Raw genomic sequence first — 25,050 nt, 5'->3', positions numbered from 1 at the left:
AAATAAAGTATATATATTTTTATTTTTTATGTTTTTTTTAAATTATTCATTCACTGATATTTTATAATAGCCTAGGCTACATGTTTCTGTTTTTTACTGCGATTCAAAAATGCCAATTTAAGTGGTGCTGCTTGCTAAGTTAAAATTACAGGGTAAATGCTGCTGAATTTGTTCGATAAAAAATATAGCCCGAAGATGGAGCTGTTTTCTTGAAATATAAAATGGAAAATTTCATAGCCAATGTCACGAGCTGTGCTGCCTTCATTTCTGTTGGAAATATAAGAGAAGCTTTGGCATTTCCCAGATTTTTCAGTATATTTTTCCTCTTGCAGCTTCTCCTTACCTTCTCTGAACAAAGGACAAAGCCATTTTGTCTTCAATAAAAAGACTAAATAGATATATCTAAACATGTTTGGCCAGAGTCCTTCTAGATATCCTCCTACTGTAAATAAGCATCTTTTGTTTGACTATTTGGCTTAAAATAAAACTTGTCGCGCACTAGGACCCTCCAGCTCGGTGTCAGCTGACGATGCAGCCAGTTATATGCGACGCCAGACCGTAGCCCGAAGCTTTTTTCAGCTTGTTGGGAGAAATCGGGTCCACTCGCCGTGTCAGGCCCATGTCTGAAAACCCAGACAGACGGTCACATTTCAGCAGAAAGTCAACTGCACAGGTCGGCAAAGAAGAAACAGGTAAAAGCTTCTTTTTTAAAAATCCGAAATTACTTCGCCTCGTAGGGAGACAGCATTAGTTCGATGACAAGTCCTCTGTGTGAGCTTATGTTATTTCTTTATCCGCAGCAGCAAGATGGAGTGTGAGTGGAAACCAGACGAGCAAGGACTTCAACAAATTTTACAGCTGCTGAAGGAGTCTCAGTCGCCTGATACGTCCACACAGAGATCCGTCCAGCAAGTATCCTTTTGTCTTGAGCCGGATATGGATGATAACTTATCTGTTATAATCTGTTAGTGGTTTAATAACAAAACAGACTCAACAGGCTAACGACAGCTAATACTAGCCGGGGTGGTTACAGTTACAAGCAGGTACGCTCGTGCCTTTTTTGTCTCACTTGCACGCGCTGCAAACGGAACAGGTCGTGCTAACATCATCTGACATTAAAAGTGCCATAAATTGTCTTGCTTGGTTAATACAAGCAATGGTAAAGCTTGTAATTGCTCCTCCTATATACCTTCCCTTTTCATATTGCTTCTGCAGAACATCACAATAAAACATATTTAAAGCCCCGGTATATCATCTGCAACTTGATAAAGCTAAGGTTACCGGAGACATGCTGATGTTAATAATTTAAGTAGACATCAGAATTAGATATAATGATGTAAAGGTGATGGTGTTAATGGTGACAGAAAAGCCCCCCCCCCCAACATCTGTCCGTGCCTTGCATGTATCATGGTATGCAAAGCACGAAATTGCTGGATTTTAAAGCTGGATAGTAAAATCTCCTATTCTAAAACAGGAGTTTAATGGAGTGGATGGCTGGGTTAAACCTGGAATAAGACACCATGGTTATTCAAGCTTTTTCGCTGTGACACTTTACTCTATGTCACTTTTCCAAAGGATGCCAGGGATTATCAAACAAACCCGTATTAAGGTGACCTCTTCCGGCTAGATTAAATGGCAAGGACTAAAGTGTAGGTTTAACATGTAAGTGCATTATTAGCTTTCCTCTGTAGCTCATGCACTGTATTGTCAGCTGCAACTGTGCTCCAGTGTTGTGTGCATGTGACTGCCTGCTTTTACATTGGAGAGCAATTATCATCTGCCTCTCCGTGCTGCTGGGCCTTATGGTTTTGTCTGGTTTCATGCTGATCCTTAATAATTTTCTTATGTAACCCTTCATATGGACTGTCTCATTAACTCATAGACTAGCTGCTGTTATAGCCCTAAAGATGCCATCTGCCAGTACAGTCATGCCAAATGACACATTTATGACCCCCTTACAAGCGTACACCCAGTCCACTCACACACACTGACATATGCTGTTACATTACACCACTCCTCTTCTTTATATGAGGAGGAGGGGAAAAAATCTGTTTTTGGCTTTATTGTTATTATAAAATTACAGAATGCAGTGGTGATGTCCTAGCAGCCTTTTAACATGCTCTTCGAACATTTGTAACCCTTAACCATTTCTCTCAGAGACTTGAGCAGCTGAATCAGTATCCAGACTTTAACAACTATTTGATATTTGTTTTGACAAAGTTAAAATCGGAAGGTAAGCTGTCCACCCTTCTCCTTCGCTCTGTCATTTTGTTGTGTCTGTGGTGTGTTCCTAGATTATCTAATGGCACCCGGGCAGCACGGGTGAATGTCAGAGCTGTCGTTTTTATGTAACTGCTCATTGACAGGTTAGTCCGGCCGCGACTCGGGTGACCTGATGGCATCTTTGCTGCAAATGATGTGCCACACAGAATATGGGTCACTCTAATTTTAAAGCTAAATCCTGGCACTGCTCAACTTTTGGCTTGACTTTTCCGCACAGCAGATGACCCAAATGTTAAGTGGTGTTAAGACCTTTTCGGTTGCATGACTACCTTACCCTAGATGCAACAAGTCACAAGTGTTTAAAAAAAATTAGCAGAATTTATTTAATTTATTACTTACGCATTTTAAGCAAACAGTAAAATAGATTCTGTCCACAATGTCAGTATAAATGTCTGAACATAATTTCTGTAATGCTCTGCTTGCGAAAAATGAAAGGGAAGCAATTTTCACATTTCCTCCCTTGGCCTTTTCTCTCCCAAGATGAACCGACCCGGTCCTTGAGTGGACTGATACTGAAGAACAATGTGAAAGCTCACTATCAGAACTTCCCTAATGGCGTGTCTGATTTCATCAAGAGTGAGTGCCTCCAAAACATCGGAGATTCATCTCCTCTTATTCGGGCCACTGTTGGTAAGTCTCATCCTCTCGGTCTTCTGATTGTAATGTCGCCCTTAGCATCCATGCATAGCTTTTATGTTTAAATGTTTTCTTTTGTTATCTACGTTGCATTGTTGTACCTGTAAATAACTTCCTTATTTGCTTAAACTACATGCTGACATATTGAACCTACAGGTCAATATATTGGGAACATAATCAGCATTTGGAGACAAAGCAGGGAAATAAATAACAATGAATATTTACACAACAGTTTATTATTGGTTGTGATGGTTGTATATTATTTACACTAATTAAACCGGTGAAACTGTTTTGGGATAGCAGCTAATTTATTTTCTTATTTTTAGGGATATGATTATGTTTTTAGTATGAAATTAATCTGCTTTTCTGTGTTGTTTATATTTCTTTATTTATCCAGTGGTCAGAAATCTATGAAAAAATCCCTAGAAATAAACAGCCCTACTCCTGCAGGGCGTAACCCTAACCCTCTCTCCATTCTTAACCCCTCCCACCAAATTAGCATGGACGCATAGACTTGCTGTCAAAAGTGTGCTATTGCTGACTTTTGACTTCAGGGACTCAAAGTTTGCTCTCCCAGATTTTCACCCCTGCTCGCCTAATCTGGCCTAACGGACCTGTAACTGGCTCAGATTGTAAAGCCTGAAAACAGAGCGCAGTGATCTCTCAGACCTTGTCAGTTACAATATGATTGAAGGCTACTGTGAAATTCTTTTTAATCTATTTCTTTTTAATCCAGTGAGAGCAAAACCCTACCCTGGCTTTAAATGCCTCTAAATAGTCTTTCTTAACTCAGTGGGCTACTGTATCAGAATGTTAAAGGCCAGCTTTTAAATGCTGGTTTGCTCCCAAGCATTCCCTGCTATTATTGCAGAATCTTGATATTTACATTTGCATAATTAGGAGTCGTCCAGCTGTTTAAGCTAACTTGAAGCTATTTATTTGCTGCATTTCTGTTGCTTCTGTTCACATGGATTATAAACAGAAGTGCTTTATAATATTAAATGTCTGCGTTTCATTATGTCCTGTGTATGTTATTGGATTTTGGTTTAATCATCTAACAGAGCCCCCTCTGATAACAGGTATCCTCATCACTACAATTGCCTCCAAGGGAGAGCTACAAAATTGGCCTGAGCTGTTACCCAAACTCTGCCTGCTGCTGGATTCTGAGGATTACAACACATGTGAAGTGAGGACAAACAAATCAGAAGCTTATAAATTAATTTCTTTTAGTCACTAAGCTGATGTTTTCTGGTGGCGTCACAAATGTGTTGATATGGGTGAAAGATGTGAAAACTATTTCTTAAGGGTTTTACAGATGATGTTTCCTGTAATAATCCACTAACACCGTGTTTCCACAGAAATTTATGTACTAATCCAATTACAACTGAGCAAGCTATACTTAACCAGGAAATCACTTAGATCAGTTCAACAGCTCTTAAAAATCTAAAGTTATCTTGTAACAGACTACATCATACAAATACAAGGTGACTCTAAAATCTTCTGCCGTAATCAAAAATATGAGATTGATTTTAATAAAATGTCTTCTGACAAAACTGACTTGGTTAAGATGGACCCAAATGTTGCAGCTGAGTAGCCATGATGTATTCATGTTTCAGTCACTCTGTAGCACATAAATGGTGCTCCACAGGAAAGTGTCAAAATTCAACATTTCATTACTAAAAAAAATCCCCAAAAGTACAACAGTACCGAACCAGCTTAAAGAATCCAACATGAAATGTAATGGGCTCAGCATTAATATGGCAGCAGCTATTACTTTGCTTGATATGGACATGACGCTAAAGTCATTTTGTAATATTATCATCTGCCAACGACTCCGATTTCTTCCTCTTTAATTACTGTGCTTTCAACTCATCAGAAGTTTAACAAAAGCATGTGTGTGAGTGTGAGAATGAGAGGCAGCTTTTTGCCATGGCTGTGTTGGGGATGGGTGGGGAGTGCTGAGATTAAGCGTGCACACATTTCTGACTGTATATTACAGCCCATGTGTGCTGTAATAAAGCATGTTTCCCTGTCTGGGCACACAGACAGTTGTGCGTGTACTGTTTATTTGTTTATTAATTAATTTATTGTGGAAAGAAAAGCTGGCTCGGCTATAAAGCAGCATCTGGATAGTATCCTGCTGGCCAGATGAGCTAAAGACATTCTCACAGCTGGAGCAGCCGCTGCAGACTACAGATTATTCAGCTCTGACTCATTTATTCTCTCTTTTTTGATCATCATCCAAATATGCTTTGATTTTCAAATCACCAACATGCTGTTGGGTCATATTTCATCTTTACAGGCCACCATGATCCACTCTTTGTTTTTTAATATCTTAAATTTTTCTGTGCTCGTTCTTCTAAATGCTCCATTGCAGCAGCCACGAAAATGACAGCACAGTCGTTTGTTGTGGCTGTTAGATCATCTGATTTGTGTAACCATACTCAGGCTCACATAAACTCCCAGGTCATTAGTATTCTGTCAGCTGGACTTGTTCATGACATCAGAATTAATAAATTAAATGGCATGTTGAAGTGTCGTGGTAAATTCAGCTGTGTCATAGGGCAATTAAAATACATGGTGACAGGATTATTACTTGTCGATGTGATTTGAAGTAATTTAAGGAATAGGTGTGACATAAAAAAATAAATCTCTGTGTAGCACCGCTGCCAGCCTCTCTTGTAAAGCTTGCTCAGAAGCTAAGATTTAGGTCAGGTAGTTGCTGCAGACCATCTTGAAGTGTATGTGTGCGTGAAAGAGGCTTAACACTCAAGCAACCAAATGTAGAAACTCCTTATAAGACCAGCTATGTTTTCGAAAAGAAGCTTGAGGGTTGGAAAGCTTCTTAATGTTTCTTGTTAAAAATGGTCAAGTTGCTGCACTGTGAATAACTAGGAAGCAAACAAATAATCATTACTATATCTCTTTCCTCCAAAAGCACAACATTTGATGGCCTCCCCTCTAACCTTAATGATGACTTTTGACACCTCAGTATATATCAATGAAGATGTGGTTTGACAACCATTAGAATAGTTTCCAGGTTTTTCCAAGTTTAGCTGCATCAGCAGAGACCATCCCCACCAACTTCTAATGCACAGTTATTTTACATTTTATATAAGCGGGCCTGAAATATGATACAAACTGCTCAATTCAGAAAATGGCTTGTAGGCTTTCAAGAGGTAAAGAGATATTACATTAGTGTGGGTATTGACTTTGAATTTCACATTTGGTGCCTCTCTTTTTCCTTTTTGTTTTGTCATGTATGGTGGAGGCCCATATTTAATTCAGCCAAAGTTTGACATAAAAACCTCAGTGTAGCCAGTCAGAAGAGATGCTGTCATACATATGTCAGGATGTCAGTGGGGCAGTTTGAGCTCTTGTTGGCAGAGTTGAGACCACATTTGAAGATAATTTCAGAGAACCGTGGCCCAGACCAGCATCGAGCTGTGTGTCTGAGGTAAAATTGGATTATTTTACTATTTCGACATCGTTGTATATTTAGTTTAGTGCACTTTTTTTTTTTAACTACGAATGCAGTTGTTTCTAAATTAATTGCTCTGATTGGTCAGATCTGTTTATTTCCATAGAAAATATATGAAAAATCAAGCTTGATTCAGGGGGGAAATGAAGGTTTAAAATTTGTCTGCGATATTACGCAGTCGGTGTGAAGGGCTGCATGTAAAAATAGGCAAGTCCAAAAAATATTAACACACTAAATATTTGCCCGAATTGTATACATCTGGTGTGTAAAGAGTTTTAGTGTGAAATAGATGGGGACTATTGGGAAAAGTGAATCAGCTAGTCTAGAGTCCAAGATTTAAATATTGAGCTGAAATTGAGTAAATTAGTACACGTAGTCAGTTTTTCTTATTGTTGTCGCTGATGTTGTTGTTGTTGTTGTTGTTGTTGTTGTTGTAGTATCTGGCAGCTTCTTCGTTTTAGAAGAGAGCTGTTTCTACTCTTGATTTGCCATATAGAACTGAGCATTCACTGCCTTCTCAAAATAATGTACTATTTCTATCAGCATGACTTTGATATCTATTTTGGGAATATATTTAGTGACTGCCAGTGTTCAGTTTCCGATCTGTAATCTACACTTTGAGAAACGTGTAAATGCATGTTGGCCTTGGGCCATTTGATCAATATATGTTGTGCATTTACAGTATCTGTGCAAGATGATCCTCGTGACTCTCCCAGTGAATCATCCTCCCTCTGATTGCTCAACAGTCCCACGCTGAGACATAATGTCTGCTGACGCTGTGTATAAAGACAAGCTTCTGTACGTGGTGAAACTGCAGCATGCAGTTTTTAGCTTTAAATCCTCTGTTCTCAAGTAATGATGTCACTGCTTTTTTGCTTTTTTTTCTCTTTTCATTTAAGCTTAGTGTGCACATAACATAACGTAGGAAAATCAAAACAGACGTCCGTTTTGGTAACACAAGGAACTGCTGCCCTACCAGTGAGTCCTGCCTTGTTTGTGGTTTAAGACGAGTGGTTGCTGGAAGAGCTCCTCGTGTCACCACGCTGTGCCCTTCTCTACATGCTCTATATAAAGAAACAAGCAGGTGTGTCGGATGCCAAGTTTAATGCTGGTGGACAGCTTAATATAGGTTATGCCTGTGTTTTTGATTAATGGAGGTTGACAAGTGGCTATAACGGTGTTCATGCCACTCGAAGGGGAAAACGATCACCTATGATAATGCTCTGCTACCTCAGCGCTCATTTGTGCCATTATTCACATTTCAAGGACAGGATTCTGAAGGAGCCTCTTAGTCGACTACGTGTGTATTATTATTTTTTCTTCTTTGCCCTGGCTCACAGTCATCTACGTGACTTGCATTCTCACAGTGAACGACCTTCAGTAGCAGGACTTGAAAGGAAGATTACACTTTAGATGCTTGTATATTATTGAAACGCTTGCAGGCCACTCCCATTCCTTTGCACTTCCCTCTTGACACACACAAATGCCTGTATTATGTTTTGACGTCACTGTGTGCAGTGCTGGAGCACAGTTGTGCGTAATATGAAACATTTGTTTGGGTTCCCACGCAGGTTTGCAACCAGCAATTGCGTTATCAGTTAATCTGGTCATTATTCTTGATTTAGTCGTGATGGGTGTTAACATATCATGCCTTGCCAACATTTAAACCCCGGTGATCTTGAGTAAATATGGATAGCAGGAAAAAAGGAACACATCTTTCTTCTAAATAGCTCATTAGTAACCCAGTCATGTTTTTCAACATTAAGATAAATCTGACATTTTTGGGGCTGTCATAAGATTTTTATATCATGACTCGCTTATATGACATCTGTTTAGTTTTTTTTTTCTTTGTTTGCTTGTATTCCCAATTCATAGTTTAAACAGCAGCATGTCTTATACACTTAAAGGAACACTTAAATTTCCACTGCTGCCACTGTTGATTACCTGCTGGCATCAAGATTCAGTCTGATGAAAGAAAAGACTTTTTTTCGCCTTCATAAATGCCCTTTGTCCCGTCTTGTTTGTGACCTTGATTTAACCTTAGCCTCCTCATCTTGTGTCATCCCTGCGGTTCTGAGCATATTTTTCCCCTCCTTTTTATTTTTTTTTCTTGTGGAGATGGCTCTGTATCTGTCCTCTAAAAGGAATGCCGACATGGGAGTGGTTTCCATGGAAACACATTGCAGACAGCGTTGGTGTCAGTGCTGTGCCGTTTCTTGTATCTGCCTCTCAGGCTGCTTTTTTTTTTTTTTTCTTCTTCTTTTTTATGCGAGAGAGACTGAAGTCTGCAGCATATCGTGAGCATGCATACTAACCATCTGTCAAGCAGCTTATATTAAGTGTGTGCGTGTGCGTGTGTGTGACTGCTTTCCAACTGTTTGAAGGTTATTAGAGCAGAAGTGGATGAGTCCTGTTGAACATCATGGATGAGAAGGTGGAATGTATTATTTAGTGCTTTCACTGTGCAAATACTAGCACTATGATCCTCCATGTCTCATATGTTACAGAGCTTATACGCAATATGTGGATTTATAGAACCAGGGTGATTTTGTTTCGGGCTTGGGTTTAAATCTGCATGATTTTAACATGATTATAGTGTACTATGAGGAAAATTTATTTATTTTTATATTTTTCCTTGATGCAAATATGTCTCTTTTGCTTGAGTAAAAGAAATTCCAATCAACAACACCAGAGGATATTTTTGTTTGGGGTTAACTAAAACTCTTTTTGAGGACTACCCCTGTATGTAGGGGGTGGGGGGGGACTAGCATAGACACACAGAATAGCGTGGCGTATAAGCATCACTCTGAAAACATTCTTAGAAATACAAATTCAAAAAGACAAACCACTTTGACTTTGATCTGCATGTATTGTTTATTAAATACATTTGTGATTAAATTGCAAAGTATTTTCATTTCTCTCTCGACTAACGGTCACTGAGTGGAGAATGGCCTCATACACTGCACCTGTCATATTTGGCTCTAAAGCATGTAAAACCTTTGGCTCTTTTGAGTGCTTTTGATTGCAAATGTAATTTGCTTCATTGCATAATAAGAATAATGTTGTTAAACAGTAATTGTTGCCTCAATGTTAGATGAGAATCAAGCAAACAAGACAAATCCCAAACACATTTAATTCCTACCCTCTGCTTCAGTGTCTCAGTATTTTGGGGTTAACTTTGACCCCAAATTCAATCTTCCATCATGTCTTTGTAGAGAAATTCTCATTGTTTACTTTGCTGTCTTTTTCTTATGCCATTTTTTTTTCTTTTTTTTTTTTTCTTTGTCTTCAGGGAGCTTTCGGAGCTCTTCAGAAGATCTGCGAGGACTCTGCTGAGATCCTGGACAGTGACATGCTGGACCGTCCTCTGAACATCATGATCCCCAAGTTCTTGCAGTTTTTCAAACACAGCAGTCCTAAGATTAGGTATGACAATACTTCTTATGTTCCAAGTTTGCTAACTAAAGTTGACTTTAAGTCACACTGTCCTTTGAACCTTTCACTTACACATGGAGCTTGTATTATTTGAAGTGACGTAGTCTGTTACAATCTTTTAGAACGTGCATGGCATTGCATTTAAATTGTCTGTGAATGCTGTTTGTTATACCCGTTTAGTGACGGTGCATACTTTTCAGTTAAAACTACTTTAAGCAAATGAAAATGGTTTCTTTCCTCCTCAGTAATTTATAATTGATGAAATACTTCTACTGGGACTTCCTTGACATTCCACCTGATATCAGCTGTTGTACCAAAACTGTGTGACTTTGTGTCTTGCCTGAACTATTCTACATTTGTTGGATACAATAAAATGTTTAGTCTAAATCTGAATACACAGCCAGCATGTACATTTTCAGTCTGTCTTAGAGACGACGCACAATAAGTGTCTGTTGCAGTGTAAAACTCCTGTAGAGAGAGAGGTTTCTCATATTTGGAGGTTAGATTGGAGGAGATGGGGCAAATAATAATACAGAGGCTACATTCACAGTGTGCAGCATGTGAGGAAAGCATGTCGGTGTGATTCTAATGTGGTTGTGACTCTGTTGCAGGTCTCATGCCATCGCCTGCGTCAATCAGTTCATCATCAGCAGGACTCAGGCTCTTATGCTTCACATCGATCCTTTCATTGAGGCAAGTCAGACCCTAATGCTCTTTTTCTTTTCTTCTTTTTTTTTTTTTAATGTGCATCTATACACAAAACACAAGTAATCACTGGCCCCAAAAGAGAGAAACAGAAGTTATTGGTGGGTCACTTCAATAAAGCGAGCTATTGCTCTGACAGTTTGGGATTTACCTCTCCAGTTTGACTTTCTGCAATCAGTCGCCGCCTCTGCAAGCCTCATGCAAATTCTTGCAAATTATTTCACTTTATTTATAATACATTTTAAAATAATGTTTAGAAAAATCCTGGTAGAAAAAACATAATATTTAAAAAAAAAATTTTTTTTTTATTCTGCTGATTTTGTATAGTCTTTACCATTATTTTTTTATTTATTTTTTTTTCTTCCTGTACTATTTCTTATACTATACTATACTTTATATTTAGGGCTTGGGAGAAGAGATTAATGATAAGAAAATTGAAGTCAGATATTTGGCAATGGCAAGAGGCTGAAGCACAAAAAAACTTAGTTAAATGTTCATTTTGTACATTTCTGTTTAATAGTGTAATAAATGAACTAAAGCTGTTGGACAGCTATGACTTTATGTACAAAACATTTGTGTACTGTGTTGAAGACAACTCAACTGAAGTCAAGCTGGGCCTGAGCTGTACCTTTCTGTAATCCCAGTTTATACCATAAGATGGTGCAGCAACTAAATGTATGTCTTTCTTATGTCTTTTAAAGATATGGGGCATTCTTGTATATTAAACATTTTGATATAGTAAACAGGACATTTAAAGAAAATGGCTACAGATTATACATACAGCAAATTGCAGAACTGTGTACATTCACAAACATCTAAAACATTGGTACATTTTCTGTTCTGCTATACCGTGTTGACTATTCCCTTCTCAATCATATTTATTCTCATGTTATTGCCAACAGTGGTATTAATTTTAAGCTGTCGCCCTGCCCTCTGTAGAATCTCTTTGCACTGGCAACAGATGATGAGCCAGAAGTGAGGAAGAATGTTTGCAGAGCTCTTGTTATGTTGCTTGAGGTTCGCCTCGATCGTCTCCTGCCACACATGCATAACATCATAGAGGTGAGTATATTGTAAAGATAAAGAATGACTATATTAACTAAAAGGGAGAAGCCTAAAAGCTGATAATCGGGGAATCGGCGCAGTATTGAAATGGGTTTTCAAGGTTTAGCGAGGCACCAGGGTGGGCATCCAGAAAATATTTCCTTCTGGATAATTCTAGATTATCCCTTTGTTCTGCAGTGTTTTTTCAATAGCATTTGGGGAATGCAGGCACCTCAGACAAAATATTTACCATTGCATTTGGGTGCAGGCCAACTTTAGCCTGCACCCAAATGCACACTCCTGCACAGAGCTCCCTCTACAGTCTTTGAATTACATCAAGTCAGCATTACAGATGGTCAAATGTCAAGCTTGACAGAATGTTTTTGGATTTTATAGTAACATAAATGGACTATCATTTATTTGGCACTTGCTATTGTCCCTTTAACCGTTGACTGTGCTTTGCAGCACAAGCCATGTTTACGTACACACACACACACACACACACACACACACACACACACACACACACACACACACACACACACACACACACACACACACACACAGCACCTTTTATACATATACTAAAAACACTTTACCCAAAGTCCTTTTGACATGCATACCTGAAGAGCCAGATTAGAATGACTTGCCTTAGTGAGTCAGCTAGTGGAGAAGCCACAACCACCCAATGTATTCATGTAAAAAGGAAATGGGGCAAAAATTACAGTGTGACAGCTCTTCAAAATTAAACTTGCATGTTAGATATTTAAAATTAATGTATAAAAACATATTGAACATATAAACATCTGGCTTGTTGTTAAATGTAGGATTAAATGTCTTTTTTTTTTTTTTTTTTTTTTTTTTTTTTTTTTTTTTTTTTAAATAAACCTCAGGAGTGTGGACAAATATGACATTTTGAAATGGAAAATGTGCATGAACCCTGAATAAATATGACATAAACCTCTATTAATAACACATCAGTAAGCAACTCTGTTGCACTGGAGGTCATTTTATGTAATTCTGATGAACATGGCCTAATAAAGTAGGGCTGGCGCTTTATTTATTTTTGCAAACATGACTTTGCTGAATGATTATTTGTTTGCCCACTAAATCTATAAAATGGTGTTTCTTATCAATATCATGGCAGTCAGATGGCAAAAACAGATGTTCACGCCAAACAAAGAAATTATAAATAGGTTTTTTTTTTTTTTTTTTCCCCTTCTTCCTTGTGAGTTATTCATTATAGAAGACAAAGTAACCAGTTACAGTTACTCGCATCACCGCTTGATTTAGAATCTTGCAAATCTTTGGCCCTTATAAAACATACATGCAACATGTACTGAACTCATGAACGTTAAACACGAGGACAATTCCCAGGCACGCACCGATGTACTATAATGTTGTGGTTCGTTTTTAGATCAGCTCATACTCATAATATTTGTGAGCTAAAAATAATTTCCAAAAGCTGTATAGGTGTTGATGATCCTGGTACCATAGGAATTTATGTAGTAAGTTTGATATAGATTGATCAATGCCTCTAAGAGGAGTTTAGGAACAGACGAACATGGACCACGGTCATTATAGTAAGATGAGAATGAAATGAACTGATCTCTGAACAGATAGTTGAACCTGCGCCGCAGGTTGTAGATTTGGTTACATTCCTTCCTTTGGGATGAAATATTCAGATTCGTATGTGAAAATGTTTTTGTTTATTTGTATTTTTTTTTTTTAATTCAGTACATGCTGCAGAGGACTCAGGACCATGATGAGAATGTTGCCTTGGAGGCCTGTGAGTTCTGGCTGACACTGGCCGAGCAGCCGGTGTGTAAGGAAGTGCTGTGTGGCCACCTCTCCCAGTAAGAAAATGCACAAACACGCACACCGAGCCAAATGTAATGTACAGACTTGTGCTGGTTTTGAAAGTAGCTGATTCATAGCAGCCTTGGCAGCAAGTCAGCGAAGACCTTGTACCAGGGTGTTATTTTTCCTCACCTCATGGAGGCTGATTAAGAGCTCGACGAGCTGTTGACCTCAGGTTTAACATCTGTCACCAAACTGTCACATTAAACTGTGTCCACAGCAGGGACCACATGTGAGTAATTGCCTGTGAGTTCTGCCCTAACCTTGCCCTTTGTTCTCATCATTTTTCCTGCGGCTTCTGCTCTAGGCTCACTCCGGTGCTTGTCAACGGGATGAAGTACTCTGAGATTGACATCATTCTGCTCAAGGTCAGTTTGTACTGCCTAATATGTTTACGTGAAGGTACAATGATAAACTGCTCCAGGAGTCAAGCTGACATGCAGTTCAGTTAAGTTGTTTGTGATGTACAAGCATATTACAGTTGTATACATTTACAACACAAAATGCATGGCTAATTTACGGTTTCAGCTGACTGAACTCTCATGCTAATGCCCACACACTGTACGACCCCCGCCCCCCCTCAAATTTTTTATACTATACATTCATTTTCAGGGAGACATTGAAGAGGATGAGGCCATTCCAGACAACGAGCAAGACATCAGACCACGCTTCCATCGCTCCCGCACTGTTGCCCAACAGCATGAGGGTGATGGAATTGAGGACGAGGAGGATGAAGATGACGAACTAGATGATGATGATACTATCTCTGACTGGAACCTGCGTGAGTTCAGTGCATATCTAAATTGAACTGTCTGCTCTCCGATGGTTGTTTCAAAATAATTCATAGTGGCGCTTTATCCACGAACTCCATTGAAAGGCGCCCTGCATTGTCTGGTAGTCCAGACGGCTAATAGAGATGAGAAAGGTCTCATTTTTTATTTATTTATTTTTAGGTAACTTTACAATCAGTACAACAAAAATGCCACATCGTGCACCTTTTAAGTCCCAAAAAGGAGGTTGTCTATTAATAATTTGTCTTCTGCTTGTTTGTGTTGTGCTTGTTACGTCTGTATGATGTTTGTCTGTGCACTTGTTTGTTTCTCTGTGTGTGTGTGTGTGTGCTGTTAGGCAAGTGTTCAGCAGCAGCGCTCGACGTGTTGGCCAACGTGTTCAGGGAAGATCTGTTGATGCACATTCTGCCTCTCCTCAAAGAGCTGCTTTTCCATCCAGAGTGGGTAGTTAAAGAGTCTGGAATCCTAGTGCTGGGGGCTATAGCTGAAGGTAAGAAGGGGGAAATGAAAAGCAAGTGAAAGGAGTGAGATCCCTCTTTGAATATAAAATCAGAAGAAGCACAACTTTGAAAGGATACTTTTGTTATCCTTTTTCTCCAGGCTGCATGCAAGGAATGATCCCATACCTGCCTGAGCTCATCCCTCATCTCATCCAGTGTTTGTCTGACAAGAAAGCCCTGGTGCGGTCTATCACCTGTTGGACACTGAGCCGCTATGCACACTGGGTTGTCAGCCAGCCTCCGGATGTTTACCTGAAGCCTTTAATGACAGAGCTGCTCAAACGCATTCTGGATAGCAACAAGCGTGTGCAGGAGGCTGCTTGCAGGTGAGCAAGATGATAAAACCATGTCTCTCATTTTACAGCACATTAACACTGATTTTTTTTTTTCCTCATTGGTGTTTCCCACATATTCCCCTGAAGGATTCAGATGCATCCAAATTTTAGAGTAGTTATTTTCACACATTGCTTTAACCCCCCCTCCCATTTTTAATCTTTCTCTGCCAGTGCCTTTGCCACTTTGGAGGAGGAGGCTTGTACAGAGCTGGTGCCCTACCTGGCATTCATCCTGGACACACTGGTGTTTGCTTTCAGCAAGTACCAACATAAAAATCTGCTAATTCTTTATGACGCGATAGGAACACTTGCAGATTCAGTGGGCCACCATCTCAATAAACCGGTATGTAAAACAGAAGCCTTTGCTTGATTTCACTTCACATTTCTAAATCTAACATTAATGCTGCTGTTGTCCTGTACTTATTTTTATAAAATGAGGACGACAGTAGACCACATGTCAAAAAAGCTCTGTTTGTTTGAATGTAAAATAGAATACATTGGCAGCCATTGTCATGAGTGCATTCAATCTGTGGTATGTATTAGGAATACATCCAGATGTTGATGCCACCTTTGATCCAGAAATGGAACCAGCTAAAAGATGAAGACAAGGATCTCTTCCCTTTGTTAGAAGTGAGTTTCTCATGCACACTTAAAGGTGCCAAAAATCTGCATGATATCCATGATTTTTGTATCTAACCTCTGTCTGCTTTCCTCAGTGTCTGTCATCTGTAGCCACAGCGCTGCAGAGTGGCTTCTTGCCCTACTGTGAGCCCGTGTACCAACGCTGTGTCAACCTCGTCCAGAAGACCCTCGCTCAGTCCATGGTGAGAATGTGTAGGATGGACAACACAAAAGCTTTGTCTGCATTTTTTGTTATGTATTTATGCAAAATGAACACATTTAAACCTGCTGGAGAGTCTGCATAGTCAAGTGGAAATCGATGTAAAACAAAATAACAACAAAAATGGTGATTTTTATTTATCTGTTGTTTTGTTTTTTTGTTTTGTTTTTTTCAAGTTAACAATCTGTTAGTGTTGTTTACAATTTGCTGCACTGCCCCCAACTGGTAAACAAGGTATTTAGTGGACGTTTAACCACTACCACAGTGGGGCAGATCCATAGATGGATGCCATATAGCTTCTTATTTAATATTTATTACTGTTAAATTTAGTCATGTTGTATTTTCTAGCTTCATCAGTCCCAACCAGAACAGTATGAGGCCCCTGACAAAGACTTCATGATTGTGGCTTTGGATCTTCTTAGTGGACTGGCGGAAGGATTGGGAGGCACCATTGAGCAGCTGGTGGCTCGTAGCAATATCCTCACCCTCATGTACCAGTGCATGCAGGTAAGGCCCTGTAAAAGTATATAACATGAAAAAAAAACAAAAAAAACAAACAAAACAAATGTAAACTGACTTGCATGTCTCACTTTGTCCTCTTTTTTTTCTCTGACTGTTCAGGACAAAATGCCAGAAGTTCGTCAGAGTTCATTTGCTCTGCTAGGGGATCTCACCAAGGCTTGTTTCCAGCATGTGAAACCATGCATCGGTACGTTTTGTGTACTTGACCCTGAAGCACTAGTGACAATAAATTCCAAGTCAGTTTCTAAGATATTTATTTTCCTCCTTTCAGCTGATTTCATGCCCATACTGGGTACAAACTTAAACCCAGAGTTAATATCAGTGTGCAACAATGCAACATGGGCTATTGGAGAGGTATCTATACAAATGGGTGAGTGCCTTTCTTTCAAGACGATGTACAATGACACATTTCAAATCTGAACTAACTTAAGTTTTTATATCTACACCCTTAGGGCCTGAAATGCAGCCATACATTGCGATGGTGCTGCACCAACTGGTGGAGATCATTAACAGGCCCAATACCCCAAAGACACTACTGGAGAACACAGGTACCACTCGGTGGTAGTGCTGAGCCCGTCAGCCAGCCAGGTTGCCCCACACACACACACACACAAACACAGAGAGAGGGAGTTGTATACACATACACACACTCACTCACTCAGGTCCACTTAGCCAGGATGAATTCTACTTATTAGACTGCGTGTCTTTCGCTCTTAATTTCAGCCTTTCCCAAGGCATGAGCCTTACTAGTTTTGCTTGTTTCACCAAAGTATGCTGAATATTTCAGGTATTGATTTGCAGCCTGGCACAGTGGCCTGTAAGTTGAGATAAAATAAAAATGAAGCCTTGAGCAAGCCTTGGTGTGAAATTCTTAACACTCTTCAACTGAGCAAACCATGTAAGAGCCCTGCCTTGGAATGAATTAATGTCGACTGACTTTGCTCTATGAGGTGAAGTACAATATTGTAATGAAACCAAATGCAAAGCTCACGCAGAATTATAGATAGATGACTGCATAGCCTCACATAGTTACTGATCAGCTAAACGACTAATCCCAAATGACACCTAAACTGACTAAAAGTAGGGCACCTAGCTGAGATTATTTTTAGGTTGCACACTCTACTCTTGTTTGAACCAAATGCATTGGAGATTCGAATTGGATGAGTCAAGTGAACATCGCATCAAAATTATGCATGCAAGGGTGAAGTGTGACCTGCCAAAATAAAAGGAAAAAAAAACTAGGGACTCTATAGATGTGTTCCTGTTTGTTTGCTGTCAGTTTATTTGTTGCTTTTATTTACTGTTCTTTAAATGTGGATGCATATTTGCCAATAGATGTTAAATGTTGTTAAGAATGGCCAATGTTTGATGCAGGATACATGATAATCAATAACCACGTCTTACTAATTGGGCATCATACAACTTCTTCAATTTTTGAGGTATCTGATCATTAACCTTTCCATTAACAGTTTCTTGCATGTTATCGATCTATAAATTGACAACGCCACAGTGAATCAAACCTTAGCAAACACAGCCATGTGTAAATTCCATTCACATGTTTGCACGAGAGCCAGTGTACCACTGGAACTATTTTTAAACTAGGTCACATAATACCACAGTTTAAGGTGGCTGTAAATTCTTGGCGCGCACAGCGGCACTCTTCAGTTTGCCTCTAATCAGCTGATCCTGCACTGAACTCTACTCTAATGAGCATACCATCTGCTTTCTGCATGTGTCATTGGACTGTTCATAAATGCCTGTTTGTTAATGAGAATGTTGCATAGTTTTGTGTCTTCTTAAACTTAGGTCCTCCCTCCTCTCTGCCTCATAAGAACCTGCTGTGCTGGATACTAGTCTCCCTCCATGTAGTTGGCTTGGAGTAATCTGTCATTTCTTTTCCAAAAGAAAAACAAAACAAAAAACATTTCTGTTTCTTATGAAAATTAACATTTGTGAGTTTAAGGGAGAAATCGCTAAGAGGGGGAAAAAAAAATCCCAGTGAATTGCTCTTGTTTTACGCCATACAGTCACACATGCTACACCTTTTGTTAGCCTGTGTCTTGGCACGTACAGTTTCATCAAATTGATCAATTTAAATAGCCTTTTTTTGATCCATGTAATTCCTGAAAGCAGATGCCATTGTTTGCCTTTTCTATGAATGTCCTGTCAGAGTTGTCAATGTGTTCTCCCTTAAACGTGTTGTATGTCTTTTTTTAGAGTGTCATATTTTTACATTCCTCCCTTTTGACTTGAAGGGGCAGTAATAATCAACGCTAGTGAAATCTTCTGTTTATTATCATACACAGATTCTGTTGATTTCTGTCTCTGAGTTGTTTGTTTTTTCTTTATTTTTTTCTCCTCCCCCCTCCTCATTGCTCATGTCTTGGTTGGCGTTTGGTGGTGTGTAACCGTGATTGCGTTACCTTAGCAATAACAATTGGTCGTCTTGGTTACGTTTGTCCTCAAGAGGTGGCACCCATGCTACAGCAGTTTATAAGACCCTGGTGTGTATTATTCAATCTTTTATTTAATTCATCTTCTCTCTGCTTTCCTCTGATCTTCTCGTCTGTCGCCTGTTCTTCCCTTTTTCTCCCCTGTTGCTCTCCTCCTCTTCCCCTCCTCACTCTCCTTTCTCAAAAGCGTTTTGGTTTTTTTCAGTTTTTTTTTTTTTTTTTCCTATCAGTTTGTAATCATTGCCAACCGTGTGACTAACCCTGTCCTCTTTTAGGTCCTACTTGTGATTTGTTTTTGCCTCAGTAGCACCTTCATGTGTTTTTTATACATTGATTTGTTTAATTTCTAGTTTTTTTGTCATTGTAAACTGTCGCTAACAACCTAAAAGATGCATGGGATCAGATTTTTTTGTCACATGCCTGCTGGTTCAACAACAGAGAAAGGATGCAGTCTTTTAATGAGAAAGAGCATTCTTAAATTCCTTTCTCATTTAGTAGTCACCCAGCTGCATGTGCCTGTCCCAAAACAACCCCAAACCTTCTCTAGTAGATCTTCGAAAACAAAATAATAAAGTAATGTTATATTCAAGGTGCTATAGATGAGGTTTTGCTGAACACACTGCTCAAAGACATCAGTGAAGATATTAGAAGAGTTTCTGAGTTTTAAATATTTTAAAATGCTTGATTTGTTTTACTTGAATCTCTTTTGTGTGCATGCTTCATGTGTTGTTGTAAATCGGGAAACAATTTCATATTTAGATAAATGTGCAAAGTGATCAAAAAGTTCTGTGGCTTTAAAAAAACCCCCAAATCATGGTAAACTTGACCAATCGCCTCTTCAGCATTGCCTCCTGGTGCACCTCTGGAGAGTTTTCAAGAGCTGCTGATCCTTTAAATCATTCAGTTTATGCGCTTATTCTTTTCTTTTCTTTTTTCACTTGCACACATGCAATGGATCTCCTTGGTGAAATGAAAAAAGTAGGGAAAGTAATGTTTTTTTGTTGTTTTTTTTTTTTTAAAAAAAGAGATATTTAAGTCATTATCATTTTTTTTTAAACTCTTCCTGATCAGTCTGAGTGGACAACCAACAGGCTTACAAAGGTTTTAAGCATCACTGCAGCAGTTCCCAACTCTTTGAACAAAGTGTAGGAGAAAAAAAGGCTCTTATGTGACTCATGTGTACAAAAGCTGCACCGCGCTTGACATCCCCATACATCACTGTGCAAATGTCGAGAAAACATGCTAGCATTGATTCAAAGTGCAGGTTTGGATGTGTGGTTCTTGATTCTCATCCTTACTATGAATGAAGATATTTTGGGTTTGGAAAAACCTACAAACCTACAAAAATCTACAGCAGGCGTGTAGTTTATTACTTCATGTACTACAGACCTTCTCCTTCGCTTATCTCAGGACATTACTGTAGAACTTTGTGCACAGAGTCTGACCCTGGGGGACAAATTGATGTTGCGCAGCCTTGCAAACATCAACCATGAGCATGCCTGTAACACTTCCTATGCTGGATACTGTGGACAACAGAAATCTTCTTTTGAGTTCATGGGTCATCGTTTGAGATCCTGCTCTCAATGGCAGCAGTGATAAGAACTAGATCCTTGTGTCAGTTGCAGTTTGTTTTGTTTTTTTTCAGTAGAAAAGTTGCAATTGAAGTAGGACTGTCAGGGGAAAAAACAGCAGTGTTACTGGAAGCAGTTCAGAGGCATGCAAGGAGAAAACACTGAAGTTGAACCTTGATCAGATGCAAATTGGGAGTGGTTCTTCATTTTTGTGGCTTAGATTTCACAGGACATTTTGATCACATTTGAAAAATGTAATTTGTCTTTAGAGTATATGAAGAAAAGGATTGATAATGAAAACACATTTGTGGCAAAGGAGGCAATTGGCTTCATTTAATGTTGGTATTATAAACATGCATGTCAGTTTAGTAACATGTACTGAATGCATCTGAGTTTCTGTACTAGTTCATAGTTGCAGATTTATGCTGGTTTCTGTTGTTGCTCGAGTATTCTTTTGATAAGTGTGGTGTTAAATCTGGCCGTCCCTGTTGTCAGGTGCACCTGTCTGCGAAATATAAGGGACAACGAGGAGAAGGACTCTGCATTCAGAGGAATTTGCACTATGATCAGTGTAAATCCAGGAGGTGTAGTGCAGGTGAGATGCAGTAGAGAGATGACTGTGTGCCCACTTTGTTTTTAATCGCTCTGGAAGCTGAAGCATCGCCTTATTTATTTTCTCCGGAACAGGATTTTATATTCTTCTGTGATGCAGTGGCTTCCTGGGTCAATCCAAAGGATGACCTCAGAGACATGTTCTACAAGGTAAAAGCTGAAAAACACTAACAACAAAAATCGCTGAATAAATTCTGTCAGCTTTGCCTGGTTTGAGAATTTGCACTCAGGCTTTAATCCATTTATTGCTTATCAACAGTTATTGCTGCTCCCTAGTGACCAAATTCAGGAATGGCAGCTTTTGCAGTTGACACTTTATGTGCACAGGATTTATTTTGAAAGGCAGTCCTCAGTATAAACATCTCGTGGTGTTTAATTTCAGATCCTTCATGGGTTTAAGAACCAGGTGGGAGACGACAACTGGAGACGCTTCGCAGATCAGTTTCCAATGCCACTGAAGGAACGGTTGACAACCTTTTACGGGGTGTAACTTTCCACAGCACGTGCCTCATCGTTGGGGTCGGTTCCACTCTGAAAATAATTTTTATTATTTAACCCAAAATGCTGCATTCTAATCAGGGTTTTCTCTATATACAGGTCATTCACTATGGGAGACAATATCGGGAACCATCCCAGGGAGCATGTTACCCTTTACTGGGGGGAAGGATCTGCCTGCTGAGGGAAGGGGAAGGGGTGCTGACCCCCTCCTTGACCTGGTGGATGGGGTGGGAGGGAGATGATAGCTACAGTTCTCAGTGCCCCTATGCACAGGCAAAGGGGCAAAAGGGACTGGCAGGACAACCTTATCACTGGAGGAAAATTCATCTAATCATATCTCAATCAGAAATTGTAGTTTGTTGGTTGTTGTTGTTGTTGTTGTTTTTTTTGTTTGTTTGTTTGTTTGTTTTTGCTTTTTCCTCTCCATTTATTCTCCAAACATCTTGTTTTCTGGACTACTGAGAAGAAATGAATGCAAAAATGGAGAAATCTTTACAAAGCCCTGTACTTTTTGTTAGACAAGGAGAAATGTAGGTCTTCTGCTCAGATATGCGTTTATAAGAGTAAACGAGAAGTATTGTGAAGTAAAGCTGAAGGTTCTTTGAGACACATTTCCTGTAAGTACAGAGATGGTTTAAAGTTCCTATAGAAAAGGCTGTTTTGTCACAAGAAGCACATAGTTTTTTTTTTTTTGGGGTTGTTCTTTAAATGAGCAGCTTTTCTGAAAATGGGTAGCATGTGTATATCATTGTGGAAAAGCTGTAGTGAAATGTGTTGACAGCTGTCGTTGAGCTTTGATAAGGTTCTTTTTTTGGGTCTTGTATTTACAGTACTCATGTTTTCTTCTACTGGAGATTTATGGCAATCAGCTGTAATGTAGCATGACGGGCTTTACACACACTGACTTTTAGGAAAATGTGTAAAATCTTGGCTGTGGCGTGATGTCCGAGTGAATCATTGTTTGGTCTTGTGGCGTGAATGTGACATGGACATTCATCTGCAGGCATATCAAAGCTTTAGATGCTTACTTTATCCTTTTATATTGTCTGAGCCTCGGAAAGGACAAATGAAGGAGAAGCATGCAGGATAACAAGATCCTGTTTGTTGATTATTGTGTCATTGTGTTTTGGACGTAAATATCACAATGACACAAATCCTGTGTCAGTGATTTTTTTTTTTTTTTTTTTTTTTTTTTTTTTTTTTTGATTTTTTGTGACTTTGGTCGTCAGAACCATATAAACCATCAAATCAATGTTAACTATGTTAATTTCTCAATGTACTGATGTTTTTGTTATTGGTTGTTGGAATTTTTGTGCTAAAAGCATGATCTTGAGGATGACTTTCTAATGTTTTGGGTGGTTGTCACTGTGGGGTACTTTCATCTTTTGCATGTTGGTGGCCCCTTACACCCCAACTTAAAGCGGGAAGGTTGCAGGAGCTTCAATCAAGTTTTTGCTTTATTTATTTTTTTTATAGCAACCATTTATGTTCAGCGTCACTGTGACTTTTAAAGTCTTCACAGTAATCTTGCTGGAGTGTTCTCTCCCTCACGTTTCACCTGTGTGTAGATGTGTAGATTTTAAATACTGTGAAATTACATGTTGTTGTCTTCTTGTGTTGCAGTGTTATGTTTTTCTTTTTTTTTTAATCTATATGTTTAAGTTGCAGATGGCCTGAATGTATTCCATGATGGATTTTTATTTTTTTTATTTTTATATTATTGTTTTGTTTAATTTTAATTTTTTTATTTTTTATGCCCATCCATTCTTCCTCTGCTGGCCAGAGTAATAACTGCAGTATTTAAATCCTTTGTGATGCACCTACAATTTACTTACTTGCTTACCGACTTACTTACTTGGCAAGTGCTTAAAATGAATGATGTAGCCAAACACTTTAGAATATGACCCGACAGATCGTTGAGCATTGCTGCTAAAATGTGTGGACCTTAATGCATTAAGCATCTTGATCCAATTGGGATATTGGAGTGTAGAAGTAGTTTAATGTGTTAGCTCAACTGCCACATTATGAAGTGTATTACTAATGTTAGATGAAACATTTTTTGAGGACGTACACGATGAATGCAGGTTATAATGCATCATGGAATACAGAGGCAAATACTCGTATGTGTCACATCTTTATGTGTTTAGAAGTGATTTTTGTCTTGTCACATTCCAGCTGTTTGGCTTGCAAAAATATGAAGTAATCGCAGCTTGACGGGGTGGATGTGCACACACTTCTGTTCTTTCTTCAAAAGATAGTAGTACTACAAAACACAACAATCCCAATTTCTACTGTGCTATAATTTTGACGTAACTGCTGCTATACATTGTACTTGTGTTTCACTATATGAATATGTTTTTGTGTTAACCTCAGGTTGTGTTTATGTCTAGTGTGTATGTGTGTGTGTGTGTGTGTGTTTGTTTGTTTGTTTGTTTGTTTGTTGGTTGGTTTTTAATTGGTTTCCTCATGTCTCCACCTTTCCACATCTTTTCAAACAAGGAAAGATTGGTTTAAAAACCCACCCCATCATCTTCAAAATGGGTGTTAATTCACATTAACGTTAATACATGCAACACTGCTAGCTGAACAGTGGGATTACAGTTGGAAACCAGGAAGTAGGAATGATTCCTACTTTTACATCCTTATTGTCAAACGTGATTGTTATCAGGCTTAGGTAAATGGTGTAATCTCTGCACAATGCCTTGAATGCAAATACTTTGAGGATTTTTGCTGGGGTTTTGCAATAGAAATACAGTACACTGTATGTAGAGATGCAGGTGAAAGCTGATTTAAAAGTAATTGCATATGTTGACAACTTAAACTCTCTGCAAATATAGGTTTGACTTTCTATGAAGCTTTATTGAAAAATTTGTATTTTATAAAGCACCCATTAATATTAAGGAATGTCTAGTCAAGGAGCTCTAGTAGTCTACAGTTTAATTAGCCTTTAAACTTGATTAGATTATCTGCCTTCATCCTTTTGCTAATGAAAGTGAAAACATCATTCTCATCGACATGTTTTGATTTTTCTTCTTTTTTTTATAAGCTGCTGAATTTTAAAAATAAGTAATACTTTTGGGGCCACCAAATTTTTTGGATCATGCAAAGACTCTATATTGTACTGTAGTAATTTTGTAATATTTGTAAGATGATATAGTGGGTGTGACTGGTTACCATTGCTTGAATCTGTACATTGTTCCAATAAATTGTTTACATTATTGTGGGCCTTTATCATGTATTTTCTCCAAGGTTTTTTTTTTTCTTTGCAGTGTCACTGGTAAATTATCAGGCTTTGTGAAATTTGAATTACACAAATAACAGACTCTGTCCCCTGTGCCGACTCTAAATGGGCCTTTAAATACAATATTTATCTATAAAGCACTTTGAAACAGCCACAGCAGATGCAAACTGGTTGTACACAAAAGTGAATAAGTAGAGTGAAAGCAATCATTTACAAAAACAACTATCGTACAATTAAAAACA

At 38.7% G+C, this 25,050-nt stretch overlaps 1 protein-coding gene across 2 annotated transcripts; it reads left to right on the top strand.

Moving 5' to 3' along the window:
- The first annotated feature begins 130 nt into the window (after positions 1-130).
- tnpo1 (transportin 1) lies at positions 131-24,787 on the top strand. 2 transcript variants are annotated; one of them, XM_031734678.2, is made up of 25 exons: positions 131-692; positions 801-912; positions 2,158-2,233; positions 2,764-2,913; positions 3,999-4,105; positions 9,693-9,826; positions 10,447-10,528; positions 11,480-11,602; positions 13,322-13,440; positions 13,752-13,812; positions 14,057-14,225; positions 14,573-14,725; positions 14,836-15,061; positions 15,242-15,413; positions 15,614-15,700; positions 15,787-15,894; positions 16,260-16,418; positions 16,533-16,620; positions 16,705-16,803; positions 16,886-16,981; positions 18,862-18,937; positions 20,953-21,052; positions 21,145-21,219; positions 21,452-21,588; positions 21,667-24,787. In XM_031734678.2, the coding sequence occupies exons 2-24, from the start codon at positions 808-810 to the stop codon at positions 21,557-21,559; spliced, it is 2,673 nt and encodes an 890-aa protein (XP_031590538.1). In that variant the 5' UTR covers positions 131-692; positions 801-807; the 3' UTR covers positions 21,560-21,588; positions 21,667-24,787. The 2 variants fall into 2 exon arrangements, 1 of the variants encoding a protein (XP_031590538.1); XR_005613849.1 differs by lacking the exons at positions 18,862-18,937; positions 21,452-21,588; positions 21,667-24,787.
- Positions 24,788-25,050: the final 263 nt, after the last annotated feature.

Source organism: Oreochromis aureus, linkage group 7 (assembly GCF_013358895.1).
Source record: "Oreochromis aureus strain Israel breed Guangdong linkage group 7, ZZ_aureus, whole genome shotgun sequence".
In the NCBI taxonomy this organism is placed as follows: domain Eukaryota; kingdom Metazoa; phylum Chordata; class Actinopteri; order Cichliformes; family Cichlidae; genus Oreochromis; species Oreochromis aureus.
Note: the sequence above shows the minus strand (reverse complement) of the source record. Positions and strands in the feature narration are given on the sequence as shown.

Coding starts and splice junctions, on each gene's coding strand:
- tnpo1 (XM_031734678.2), top strand. CDS start 808: ATGGAGTGTGAGTGGAAACCAGACGAGCAAGGACTTCAACAAATTTTA. Junction 10,529..11,479: donor ACATCGATCCTTTCATTGAG/GCAAGTCAGACC, acceptor TGCCCTCTGTAG/AATCTCTTTGCACTGGCAAC. Junction 15,895..16,259: donor AGACCCTCGCTCAGTCCATG/GTGAGAATGTGT, acceptor TGTATTTTCTAG/CTTCATCAGTCCCAACCAGA.